Source organism: Ranitomeya imitator, chromosome 5 (genome assembly GCF_032444005.1).
Source record: "Ranitomeya imitator isolate aRanImi1 chromosome 5, aRanImi1.pri, whole genome shotgun sequence".
Lineage (NCBI taxonomy): Eukaryota > Metazoa > Chordata > Amphibia > Anura > Dendrobatidae > Ranitomeya > Ranitomeya imitator.
In genome coordinates, this window is record NC_091286.1 from 309,158,497 (window position 1) to 309,171,339 (window position 12,843).

Consider the following 12,843-nt stretch of genomic DNA (forward strand, 5'->3'; position numbering starts at 1 on the left):
GGAACAGTTACCTTGTTAGATGTTAAATCTACTTGAAATGTTGCATAGTACTGAGCAGTTCGCTTTGCTAGCATTCTCGCTCACTAATTTTAGTTGCATAATTGTGTTATTCTCAATTTATATTCAAACCTAATTTTCTATTTCTGATGGAGTCTTGCCTTCAGAGAGGAGTGGATGTTGGAAGCTCAGATGACTTTGATGATAGCGTTACGTTTGTCAGTCACATGTCTGACAATAGGTCGAGATAAAGTGTTGTCTGTTTCCAAGGGCAACACCGCAATTTTTAAAGCAATTATTTCTAGTAAAATAAAATGCCATAAAATAAGTTAACAGTGGTTCAAAGTACCTACAAATCTTGAATCTACATATAGACTAGAATTTGTTTCTCACTAGAGCTATGTTTAGAAGTGGATGTATGTAATAAAGATTATGATTAGTAGTAGTATGTTTGATATTAATTAGCGTTACTCAGGTATGTTTTATGTGCGCCTCTTTGTAGTTTGCTGGAAGTCCTGTCTGACCATTTAAATGCAGAAATTGCAGCTGGAACCATTACTTCAAAGCAGGATGCAATGGATTATATCACGTGGACCTACTTCTTCCGTCGACTTTTGATGAACCCGAGGTGAAATATTTTTTACTTATTTTTGTTTATTGAATGGTGGGATTCATTTTCCAAGTCCATTTCAGCAGATATGCCGTTGCCATAAAATACAATTTTGCCATTTTTTTAGTTCTGCAGCATTGAAGACGTAATATCCCACGTTTTATCCGTTGAAATTATTCGCTTTGATAATACCAACATGTTTTATCTGTTACTTAACTTACTTTTATACTACCGTAAGTTCTTCATTAAAGATATTGATACATCTCGTATCTGCCACAAGCACAGCAGAGCACAGAGCAGAACACCACTTGAGAATGTTATGTTCACGAGGCTTGTCATTGTTTTTATCAGATTTTTTCTAATCTGCTCACCATAATTTATTGTTTTTTTTTGTAGAATAAAAAGTAAAAAATTGCTTAAAGGTTTCAAGGGATTAACGGAATAGCCGATAAGTTTAGGATTGATGTAGTCCCATTAGACAGACCCCCGTGGTTACTAGGAATGGAGTTCTGATTACCCTACTCCTCTTCACCTCAGTTGTTTGACTGAAATGCTAGTCTTTGGAGCTCAGTCATTTATCGCCTATTTCTATGTCTTTTTTGGGAACCTCGTTAGCCTCTGCCATTTTTCCTTTTATTTAATTTTTTATCAGCTATATTTTTTTTCAATCTGTGATAATAAAGTATTAGGCAATATGCATATGGCCATTATTGTAACGTTGTACAGAGGTGTAATAAAGCACCAATAGACTTCTATAGGACACTACTTAGCTCAGAAAGTTTGAAAATTCATTCTAAGAATATATCTGTAAAATTTGGTATGAACTCAACAAAAAAAAAGGGGTATGCGCTAACAGATGCTTTGGTATAAAGTATTGCATCCAAGGTGAACGCGCCAAACTACTTGCTAATCCTCCTTGCATTTTGACCATTTGTTTTACCTTTTTTTTCCCTTAAAGGGAATCTGTCAGCAAAGTCAAACCCTCCCCAAATCCCATATATGGGCATGCAAGTCTTGGAAATGTAAATCCATTCACACTTTTATATCTTCTATCTGTTGCTGCATTCTCAAGCAGTTGTCATTTTTATTTATATTCAAATGAGGTATAAAGTTCTTTTGGTGTGACAGAGCATTTAGGGAGCCACTACCTTCCTTAGGTTGTTTTCCCGCCCAACACCAGCAGCTTTGGCTTCATTGATAGCTGATTTCCTTGCTCAGTGCAATATCAATAAGCTAGCAAGGCTGGCGCTGGGCGGGTAAACAACCTGGAGAGTCAGTGGCTCCTAAAGTGCTCTGTCACATGCCCAGAGCACATATTGCCTCCTTTGCAAATGAATGAAAATACTAATCACCCTAGAATGCAGGAACAAATCGAAAAGTGCCAGTGGATTAACATTTCAAGACCTGCAGGCCCATATATTCAGTTTGTGGGGTTCATCTTACTGACAGATTTCCCTAAACAAACTGATTAAAAATAGATGCCATACAAGCCTGTTTTATAATACCTAATACCATTATATGATACCTACAAAAATGGTGCAAAGCAAATGATGAGAAGAAATACACAGTCTACAGATATCATACACTGCTGAAATGAATATGCCAATTAATAGAAATGTGATACAAAATAATAGCACAAAACGCTGCTGTGTGTTATAAAATCAAGAACCTAGGAATCAATTTGTATTATATTTATATTGTTTGTGCTGTGTATGTGCAGCCATGTCTGGCGAGAGTGTGTCTCTAATAAGGGGATTTACAGTGACATTGTTCAGAATCTGCACATGACATATCCCTGTTTGGTTGGTTAGTTTCCAGATGTGGTGAGCCCCAGTGCCGCATTGTCTGTATAATGGCTCCTTAAGTGAGTAATTGAGCCTCTGATTTGGAGGGTGTGGCTGCTGGCAGGTGGCCCATCTATAGGAATGTCAGAGCGCCACTTCAGAATAGGCTGCTAACGAGGCTCACAGGAGGAAAGCTCCGTAACAGTGATTCCATTAAGTCACTGCATCATTGGCTTGTTCGGAAAAGTTCATTTACTTGTCGTGTAGTCTTGACAACTTTCTGGTGCGATCTAATATAAGTAGATTGTTTCCCTAAGCCTGGGTGACTACGCAATTACCAGCAGGTAACAATGGTGGAAGTTATTCTTCTTATTCCAGACTTTGGGCAGAAATGTATATTAGGCCTCATTCAAACGTCTGTGTTTAAACACGGTAGTCAAATATGGTACTGATGACACACTGATCGAAAATACAGATGACATCTGTGTACGGTCCGTGTGTCCATTTTTTATCATCAGTGTACTGTCTGTGTGTCCATTTTTTTTGCTGTTTCGGCATTCCATGGATTTTCACAGACCTGCAGACTTGTATTGGCGTTTTCATCTGTGATACCGGAAATAACAGACATGTCTCCTTGAGATTTCTAAGGACACATGATCGATAGAAAAACATGGTCATGTGAATTGCTCCGTAGATTATAATAGGTACGTTCAGATAGGACATGTATGTGCAGCACAGATGTGTGAATGAGGCCTTATCACAAGGACAATGATACCATATTAATTTGTCCCTATTCCGTATATAGAATCTATGTGCTCTATGGATGGGGTCACTAAATGTAGTCACTGACACCAGTCCCACTCCCAAAGATACTTGGGGTATGTGCACACGGTCAGTAATTGGCAGCGCTTTGGAAGCAGCACATGTCTACTCCGTCCAAAGTGCTGCCGGCTTTTGAACGCAGGTGAATCTGTATGTGTTCACTGAACCGTGCGGAATCACTGCGCCCAATACATTGTATGGGTGAAATTTATCTTGTGGAAACTCGCGTCTCTGCAAGAGAAATTGACATGCTGCAGTCTGGAAAGACGCGCTGCATGTCTGTCTCTGGGGGTGATCCGCGGGCATCTCTGGGCGCATAGTGGACATGGGATTTCTTGAAATCTCATCCACTATGCTGTAACATCTGGCCGCTGCGGGTTGGACGCTGCAGATGTACGCAGCATCCAACCTGGAGCGTTTACTGACCGTGTGCACCTACCCTTACAGTTCCTGTTTTCCAACAAACACATTTTGTCCAGTTGCACAAGAAACTAAGGAAACTTTCAGCATTTCATTGCAATTTGAAAAGAAACCTTCGCAAACATGGGGAACAAACATATTTTCCTTGAGAATGCAAATTGTTTACCTTGTGCTATGGTACTATTTAGGTGAATGAAATATGCAGTGCTGAACAATCAGGCATTCATTCAGTGTTGTGGCACTGGACAAGCAATCTGAATATACACAAGAATACTGTCATCCGAATGCCCTTTTACGTCATTATTCTAACTTCTTAGGAAAACACATGCTCAGATCTGACTTCATCCGCATATACTTTGGCAGGTAATTTGCCAGTGATGAGTGCTGGCTCACATTATAGCAACGTCCACTGGGTCCTCTGGCACTTGCTAATCTTCCCTATAATCTATCATATGATGTATGGTAAAACCATAAAGTGCTAGTGTGCCTATAGATAAGGTGCCATCTATTCCCCAAATAGTATGCTAAATGTAAATTGCCTACAACAGTATTCATAGATGCATCCTGCCTAAACCAAGGTAATGCCTCAGAAGGGTAATCAAAGTGTTTAGGTGCCATATTAACTTTTGGACAGTGTTCCCAGTAGCCAAATAGATGTGCCCAACACAGCATCCCCACACCCTGACACGCGTTTCGCCTCCAGTTTCTTCCGGGGATAGATGGCACCTTACCTATAGGCACACTAGCACTTTATGGTTTTACCATACAGCATATGTTAGTTTATACTTGATTTCTAAATTTCATCTCTATTGATTATCATTGCCTAGACTATATGTATTGTTTATATAATTGAACAGGTGTTCCTTTAGATTGAAATTGCATTATAATTGGTATAGGATGTTTACAATCAAAGGCCTTGCCCTGTTCTGGATTGCCTCATACCTTTCCGACCGCACATTTAGCGTTTCCCACTCCCACACTACCTCCTCACTCCGCCCTCTCTCTGTTGGATTCCCTCAGGGCTCTGTCCTAGGGCCCCTACTTTTTTCCATCTATACCCTTGGCCTAGGGCAACTCATAAAGTCCCATGGTTCCAGTACCACCTAAATGCAGACGACACTCTGATCTACCTCTCTGGCTCAGATATCGCCTCTCTGCTGTCCAGAATCCCGGAGTGTCTGTCAGCCATATCATCCTCCTTCAACTCTCGCTTCCTAAAACTCAATGTAGACAAAACCGAACTCATCCTCTTTCCCCCATCTCACGTATCCCTCTACCTGATCTATCTGTCTATCTATCGATCTATCTATCTATTATGGTAAACAGCATCACACTCTCTCCCGCACCTGAAATCCTGTGCCTCAGGGTAACTCTCGACTCTGCCCTGTCCTTCAAACCACACGTCCAAACTCTTGCCACCTCCTGTCACCTCCAACTCAAAAATATTGCCAGAATCCGTCCCTTCCTCAGCCCATAATCTACTAAAACTCTTGTGCATGCCCGCATCATCTCCCGCCATGATTACTGCAACACCCTCCTCTGTGGCCTCCCTACTAACTCCCTTGCACCACTTCAGTCTGTCCTCAACTCTGCTGCTTGGCTAATCCACCTCTCTCCTTGCTACTCCCCTGCTTCTCCCCTCTGCAAATCCCTCCACTGGCTCCGAATTCCCCAACGAATCCAGTTTAAACTACTAAAAACTGATGTACAAAGCCATCCACAACCTGTCCCCTCCCTATATCTCTGAACTAATCTCCCACTATCTTCCCTCACATAATCTTCGATCCTCCCAAGACCTCCTACTCTCCTCCACACTTATTTGTTCCTCACACAACCGCCTCCAAGATTTCTCCTGAATATCCCCCATCCTCTGGAATTCCACACCTCAACATGTCCAATTATCCACCACCCTCGGATTCTTCAGACGGAACCTGAAAACCCATCTCTTCAAGAAAGCCTACAGCCTGCAATAACCATTCTGCCGCCTCACCAACCACCCGAGCTGCGGCCACGTCACCAACCACCTGAGCTGCCGCCTCACCAACCACCCGAGCTGCCGCCTCACCACCACCAGAGCTGCTGCCTCACCACCACCAGAGCTGCAGTACCCCGACCTCCTGTCTCTTCCCCATTATACCAAAGAATGTAAGTCCGCAAGGACAGGATCCTCTCCCCTCTGTACCAGTCTGTCATTGTAAATTTGTTTACTGTTAACGATATCTATAACCCTGTATGTAACCCCTTTCTCATGTACAGCACCATGGAATTAATGGTGCTATATAAATAAATAATAATGATAATACAATAGCACTGTAGCTTTTTATGGTTTGTCATTAACGTTTTTGCTTCCATACCTATACTTATAAACTATGAATTTTGATTGTGTCCCTAAACATTGTCCCCTACATGATAATTTTGTGTCTCGCTGTAAACGGCGATAAAGGGGCAGGATGGCGTACTGGGACCTGCACCTGTCCCTGACTCTATAAAGGGGCCCTGAAATTGCCCTTATCTCAGGGGTACCAATAAAGGAGTCTTGAGCCACCAGCGTATCCCTGTCTCCTGGGTAGACCCTATCAGTGGCCCCCTCTCCCCCTCAGGAAGGAGGACTGCACAAAAATAGCAAAACCGCAAATAGACAGGAAATACAGACAAGGTAACTTAAATAGGAGACACCCCAAAAGCTCACACAACCACAGAGGAAACACTGAGTAGGAAAAAGGGTAGCAACAACAAAGGAGGGAAAACAGGTTTAACATGCAACCAAATAAGCAGACACAAATCTGAGTAGATAAACCTCCAACTCCTAACACCACGCTCCTTCACACTCCTAGCCAGGCAGCTGATCTGATCACTGACAACAGTTGTAGTCAAAGCTAGGTCTATATAGAGGAAGAGATTACAAAATCCAATTCAGCTGAGAGACTAAGCTCTCAGCAACTTCAGCAACAAGGTTAACTCCTGCACTGCTGGCACAAGGCAGCCAGGTCAGAATTCAGGAGAAGAGCTTCTGTTCACTGTGTGTGAACAAGGCCCAGAGCGCTGCGGTTCTCTGAAGCCTCTTAGTCGCGGTAGCCCCGTGACATTTTGCTTATATTTATGTTTTTTAATTTTTTGAATTAATAAAATACAATTTTAATATGAATCACTTCTCAGAACTAGACCCATTTTTTAACTGATGGTTGTAGTTCTTATTTGTGTGTTGTAGATCTATATATCAGTCTGCACGGTTTCTTCTCTTTACCATGTTGTCCACAGATCGGACTGCATGGACAATGAATTACTATCTACACCATAGCAATGGATGGCCTATAATGGTTAAAGTTAATATACAGTATATTTACTTAGCCTCTTTGATGCTTTGTTTCCACTGGTCCATACAGTAATCTACGGTATGTTTATTTCATCCATATTCAGCAGATTTCTGGCAAAGTATGTCCACTGACCACTTGAGTCTAATGATGCCACCTCATACATTTGTCCTCAGTCTCAATGTTGCTAGCCTATAACTGCTCATAGTGAGTCTTTTTGCTCACTGTTTTCTTATTATAAGGTACTGGATAATATCCAGTAAAGTGATGGAAAAATAAACAAAACTATACTACAGACCTATTGTACATTGCAATGAAAATCCACTACATCAGTGATTTTCAACCTTTTTTGAGCCGCGGCACACTTTTTATACTTAAAAAATCCCGAGGCACACCACCAACCAAAATGGCACAAAATGGTGCGTCCAGGTTTGAGATGAAAGTCTGCAGTCATTCTATGTGACTGCAGGCTTCTGAATTCTCACAGCGCAAGCACTGCACACTTTCAGGATTCTCCCTTGCCGGTGGCCAGAGTGGACGGTCATGACAGCACAAGTATGTGATTTGGATACTTCTGGCCACATTCTAACTAGACGTGTCCGGCCTCAGTCAATTCATTTTCATTGAATGAGGCCACACATGTCTAGTCAGCACGTGACCGCATGTATGTAAATCACCAACATCAGAGAATTATGATAGCAGTGTGCACTGTGAGAATTCAGAAGTCTGCAGTCACATAGTATGACTGCAGACTCATCACAACCTTGGACATCCCCTTTAATGTTCCTAACAAATAAAAATGAGAATTAGTATCACAAAAAAAACACATTTACATCCAGGTACCTGATAGATGACGTTGTTTGTGGAGTCGCCTCTTTCTTTTCATCTTCACCTTGTCCAGATGCCATGATGACTCTTCTCATCCACCGGCAGAGCTCGTTTCTGCAGACTTCCATCTTCTCCTGTCTTCTGCAGCACATCCCGACACAACAACCTTAAAGATAGCAGTGTTATTATAATGCTCCGGAATAACAATATCTGCCCTAGGCTGAGCCCCTGAGTAAATAATTGCCCCTCACTTTATTCCCAGCACATAATATGACCCTCACTGTCCCTCTTATGGTACATGCCATCCACACTACCCTCTCTCTCTTTTCCATACTTCACACTGCCTTCTCATACGGTGTCCCTCATAGAGAGCCCAGTCTCTCTACTGTGCCCCTTCATTACACTCCTCCTACTTGGCATACTGTCTCCTCCTGGCTGTTACCCTCACACTACTCAGTATCTATTATGTGTCCACTCACACTTTCATCCCCCCATACTGTCTGCACACATTTCTAATAGCCTCCTCCTGTACATCCCCCCCCTGCTAACATACCCCTTTGCTCTCTCCATATTTCCTCCTCACACATTCCCCCCTCACACATTCCCCCGACTCCCCATACTGTCCTCACACATCCCATCACCGTTGCTCCCAGTACTGTCAGCACACATTTTTCCCCTCGCTACTGTGTCCACCCCATCTCCCCACTCACCCCCACAGAATATATCCACTCCCCTTCCGATAGAATAAATCCATCCCCTTCCACACAGAATAAATGCACCCTGCCCCACACATGCTAAATAAATTCCAGCCCCCCCCACGTACACACTGAATAAATCCCCCCCACACACTGAATAAATCCCCCCCACACACTGAATAAATCCCCCCCACACACACTGAATAAATCCCCCCCCACACACTGAATAAATCCCCCCCCACACACTGAATAAATCCCCCCACACACTGAATAAATCCCCCCCACACACTGAATAAATCCCCCCACACACTGAATAAATCCCTCCCACACACTGAATAAATCCCCCCCCGCAGAATAAATCCCCCACACACACTGAATAAATCCCCCACACACTGAATAGATCCCCCCCCCACACACTGAATAAATCCCCCCACACACTGAATAAATCCCCCCACACACTGAATAAATCCCCCCACACACTGAATAAATCCCCCCACACACTGAATAAATCCCCCCACACACTGAATAAATCCCCCCACACACTGAATAAATCCCCCCCACACACTGAATAAATCCCCCCACACACTGAATAAATCCCCCCCACACACTGAATAAATCCCCCCACAGACTGAATAAATCCCCCCCACACACTGAATAAATCCCCCCCACACACTGAATAAATCCCCCCCACACACTGAATAAATCCCCCCCACACACTGAATAAATCCCCCCACACACTGAATAAATCCCCCCACACACTGAATAAATCCCCCCACACACTGAATAAATCCCCCACACACTGAATAAATCCCCCCACACACTGAATAAATCCCCACACACACTGAATAAATCCCCCACACACTGAATAAATCCCCCCACACACTGAGTAAATCCCCCCACACACTGAATAAATTCCCCCCCCCACACACTGAATAAATCCCCCCACACACTGAATAAATCCCCCCACACACTGAATAAATCCCCCCCCACACACTTAATAAATCCCCCCACACACTTAATAAATCCCCCCACATACTCCCCATAAACCCACCCCACGCTGAATCTTCGGTGTCTTCAGCTCCACAGCACAGGAGCACTTACCACCAAGTGTCTTCTGTCTCCTGCGCGCCGGATAGTGACGTCAGCAGCGTGATCACATGACTTGATCACGCTGCTGGCGTCGCTCTGACCCAGCGGTCAGAGCCTCAATTGTACTCGCAGCTGGCAGCTGGTAGATGTCTGCGAGTACAATTGATCTCCGGGAGCCGTCGCGCTGCAGCTTCTCTGTGCCGGCTGTCAGCTTGACAGTCGGCACAGAGAACAGCTGACTCCCGTTCCCCGCGGCACACCCGACCATGTGTCGCGGCACACTAGTGTGCCGCGGCACACTGGTTGAAAAACACTGCACTACATAACTATTGTACTACAACTCTTTTTGTTTTTAGTATATAAAGTTATAAATGTTTTAATTTCAATAAATCCCAAAAACTTATTTACCGTATATACTCGAGTATAAGCCGACCCCCCTAATTTTGCCACAAAAAACTGGGAAAACTTATTGACTCGAGTATAAGCCTAGGGTGGAAAATGCAGTAGCTACTCGTAAATTTCAAAAATAAAAATAGATGCTCCATACCGTTCATTATTGCCCCATAGATGCTCCATATACAACTGTGCTATATAGAATGCTCTATACCATTCATTATGGCCCCATAGATGCTCCATATACAACTGTGCTATATAGAATGCTCTATACCGTTCATTATGGCCCCATAGATGCTCCATATAAAGCTGTGCCACATATAATGCTCTGCACCGTTCATTATGGCCTCATAGATGCTCCTTATAAAGCTGTGCCATATATACAGTGGGGCAAAAAAGTATTTAGTCAGTCAGCAATAGTGCAAGTTCCACCACTTAAAAAGATGAGAGGCGTCTGTAATTTACATCATAGGTAGACCTCAACTATGGGAGACAAACTGAGAAAAAAAATCCAGAAAATCACATTGTCTGTTTTTTTAACAATTTATTTGCATATTATGGTGGAAAATAAGTATTTGGTCAGAAACAAAATTTCATCTCAATACTTTGTAATATATCCTTTGTTGGCAATGACAGAGGTCAAACGTTTTCTGTAAGTCTTCACAAGGTTGCCACACACTGTTGTTGGTATGTTGGCCCATTCCTCCATGCAGATCTCCTCTAGAGCAGTGATGATTTTGGCTTTTCGCTTGGCAACACGGACTTTCAACTCCCTCCAAAGGTTTTCTATAGGGTTGAGATCTGGAGACTGGCTAGGCCACTCCAGGACCTTGAAATGCTTCTTACGAAGCCACTCCTTCGTTGCCCTGGCGGTGTGCTTTGGATCATTGTCATGTTGAAAGACCCAGCCACGTTTCATCTTCAATGCCCTTGCAGATGGAAGGAGGTTTGCACTCAAAATCTCACAATACATGGCCCCATTCATTCTTTCATGTACCCGGATCAGTCGTTCTAGCTCCTTTGCAGAGAAACAGCCCCAAAGCATGATGTTTCCAACACCATGCTTTACAGTAGGTATGGTGTTTGATGGATGCAACTCAGTATTCTTTTTCCTCCAAACACGACAAGTTGTGTTTCTACCAAACAGTTCCAGTTTGGTTTCATCAGACCATAGGACATTCTCCCAAAACTCCTCTGGATCATCCAAATGCTCTCTAGCAAACTTCAGACGGGCCCGGACATGTACTGGCTTAAGCAGTGGGACACGTCTGGCACTGCAGGATCTGAGTCCATGGTGGCGTAGTGTGTTACTTATGGTAGGCCTTGTTACTTTGGTCCCAGCTCCCTGCAGTTCATTCACTAGGTCCCCCCGCGTGGTTCTGGGATTTTTGCTCACCGTTCTTGTGATCATTCTGACCCCACGGGGTGGGATTTTGCGTGGAGCCCCAGATCGAGGGAGATTATCAGTGGTCTTGCATGTCTTCCATTTTCTAATTATTGCTCCCACTGTTGATTTCTTCACTCCAAGCTGGTTGGCTATTGCAGATTCAGTCTTCCCAGCCTGGTGCAGGGCTACAATTTTGTTTCTGGTGTCCTTTGACAGCTCTTTGGTCTTCACCATAGTGGAGTTTGGAGTCAGACTGTTTGAGGGTGTGCACAGGTGTCTTTTTATACTGATAACAAGTTTAAACAGGTGCCATTACTACAGGTAATGAGTGGAGGAAAGAGGAGACTCTTAAAGAAGAAGTTACAGGTCTGTGAGAGCCAGAAATCTTGATTGTTTGTTTCTGACCAAATACTTATTTTCCACCATAATATGCAAATAAATTGTTAAAAAAAACAGACAATGTGATTTTCTGGATTTTTTTTTCTCAGTTTGTCTCCCATAGTTGAGGTCTACCTATGATGTAAATTACAGACGCCTCTCATCTTTTTAAGTGGTGGAACTTGCACTATTGCTGACTGACTAAATACTTTTTTGCCCCACTGTATATTGCTCTGCACCGTTGATTATGGCCCCATAGATGCTCCTTATAAAGCTGTGCCCCATATATATTGCTCTGCACCGTTGATTATGGCCCCATAGATGCTCCTTATAAAGCTGTGCCCCATATACGGTATATTGCTCTGCACCGTTCATTATTTCCCCATAGATGCTCCTTATAAAGCTGTGCCATATATAATGCTCTGCACCATACTTTTTGGCCCCATAGATGCTCCTTATATAATGCTGTGCCATATATAATGCTCTGCACCGTTCTTTATGGCCCCATAGATGTGCCATATAAAGCTGTGCCATATATAATGCTCTGCACCGTACTTTTTGGCCCCATAGATGCTCCTTATATAATGCTGTGCCATATATAATGCTCTGCACCGTACTTTTTGGCCCCATAGATGCTCCTTATATAATGCTGTGCCATATATAATGCTCTGCACCGTTCTTTATGGCCCCATAGATGCTCCTTATATAATGCTGTGCCATATATAATGCTCTGCACCGTACTTTTTGGCCCCATAGATGCTCCTTATATAATGCTGTGCCATATATAATGCTCTGCACCGTACTTTTTGGCCCCATAGATGCTCCTTATATAATGCTGTACCATATATGATGCTCTGCACCGTTCTTTATGGCCCCATAGATGCTCCTTATATAATGCTGCTGGTGCTGCCATAAAAAAAAAAAAAATCACATACTCACCTGTAGGATATTATTGCAAGAGAGCTTGGCTGAGTAGATTACACAAGAAGGAAAACACACAGCAAGTCAGCAGGATCTAGGAGCAACATGGCAGATGTGACAACCTACATGGTGAGCTGCAGCATGTGCTACATGTTCACAGACCGACCAGAAGAAGAATCAAATTTCACCTGTCAGAAGTGTAGACTAG

The 12,843-nt window shown here is 43.2% G+C and overlaps 1 protein-coding gene across 1 annotated transcript in view; it reads left to right on the forward strand.

The window, feature by feature from the left end:
- The window catches only part of ASCC3 (activating signal cointegrator 1 complex subunit 3), an 887,461-nt gene that overhangs the window by 749,816 nt on the left and 124,802 nt on the right, over positions 1 to 12,843 (forward strand). Inside the window, exon 33 of the mRNA XM_069726311.1 lies at positions 500 to 625. Coding sequence (XP_069582412.1) covers positions 500 to 625 — 126 coding nt within the window. The remainder of the gene's footprint in view (positions 1 to 499; positions 626 to 12,843) is intronic.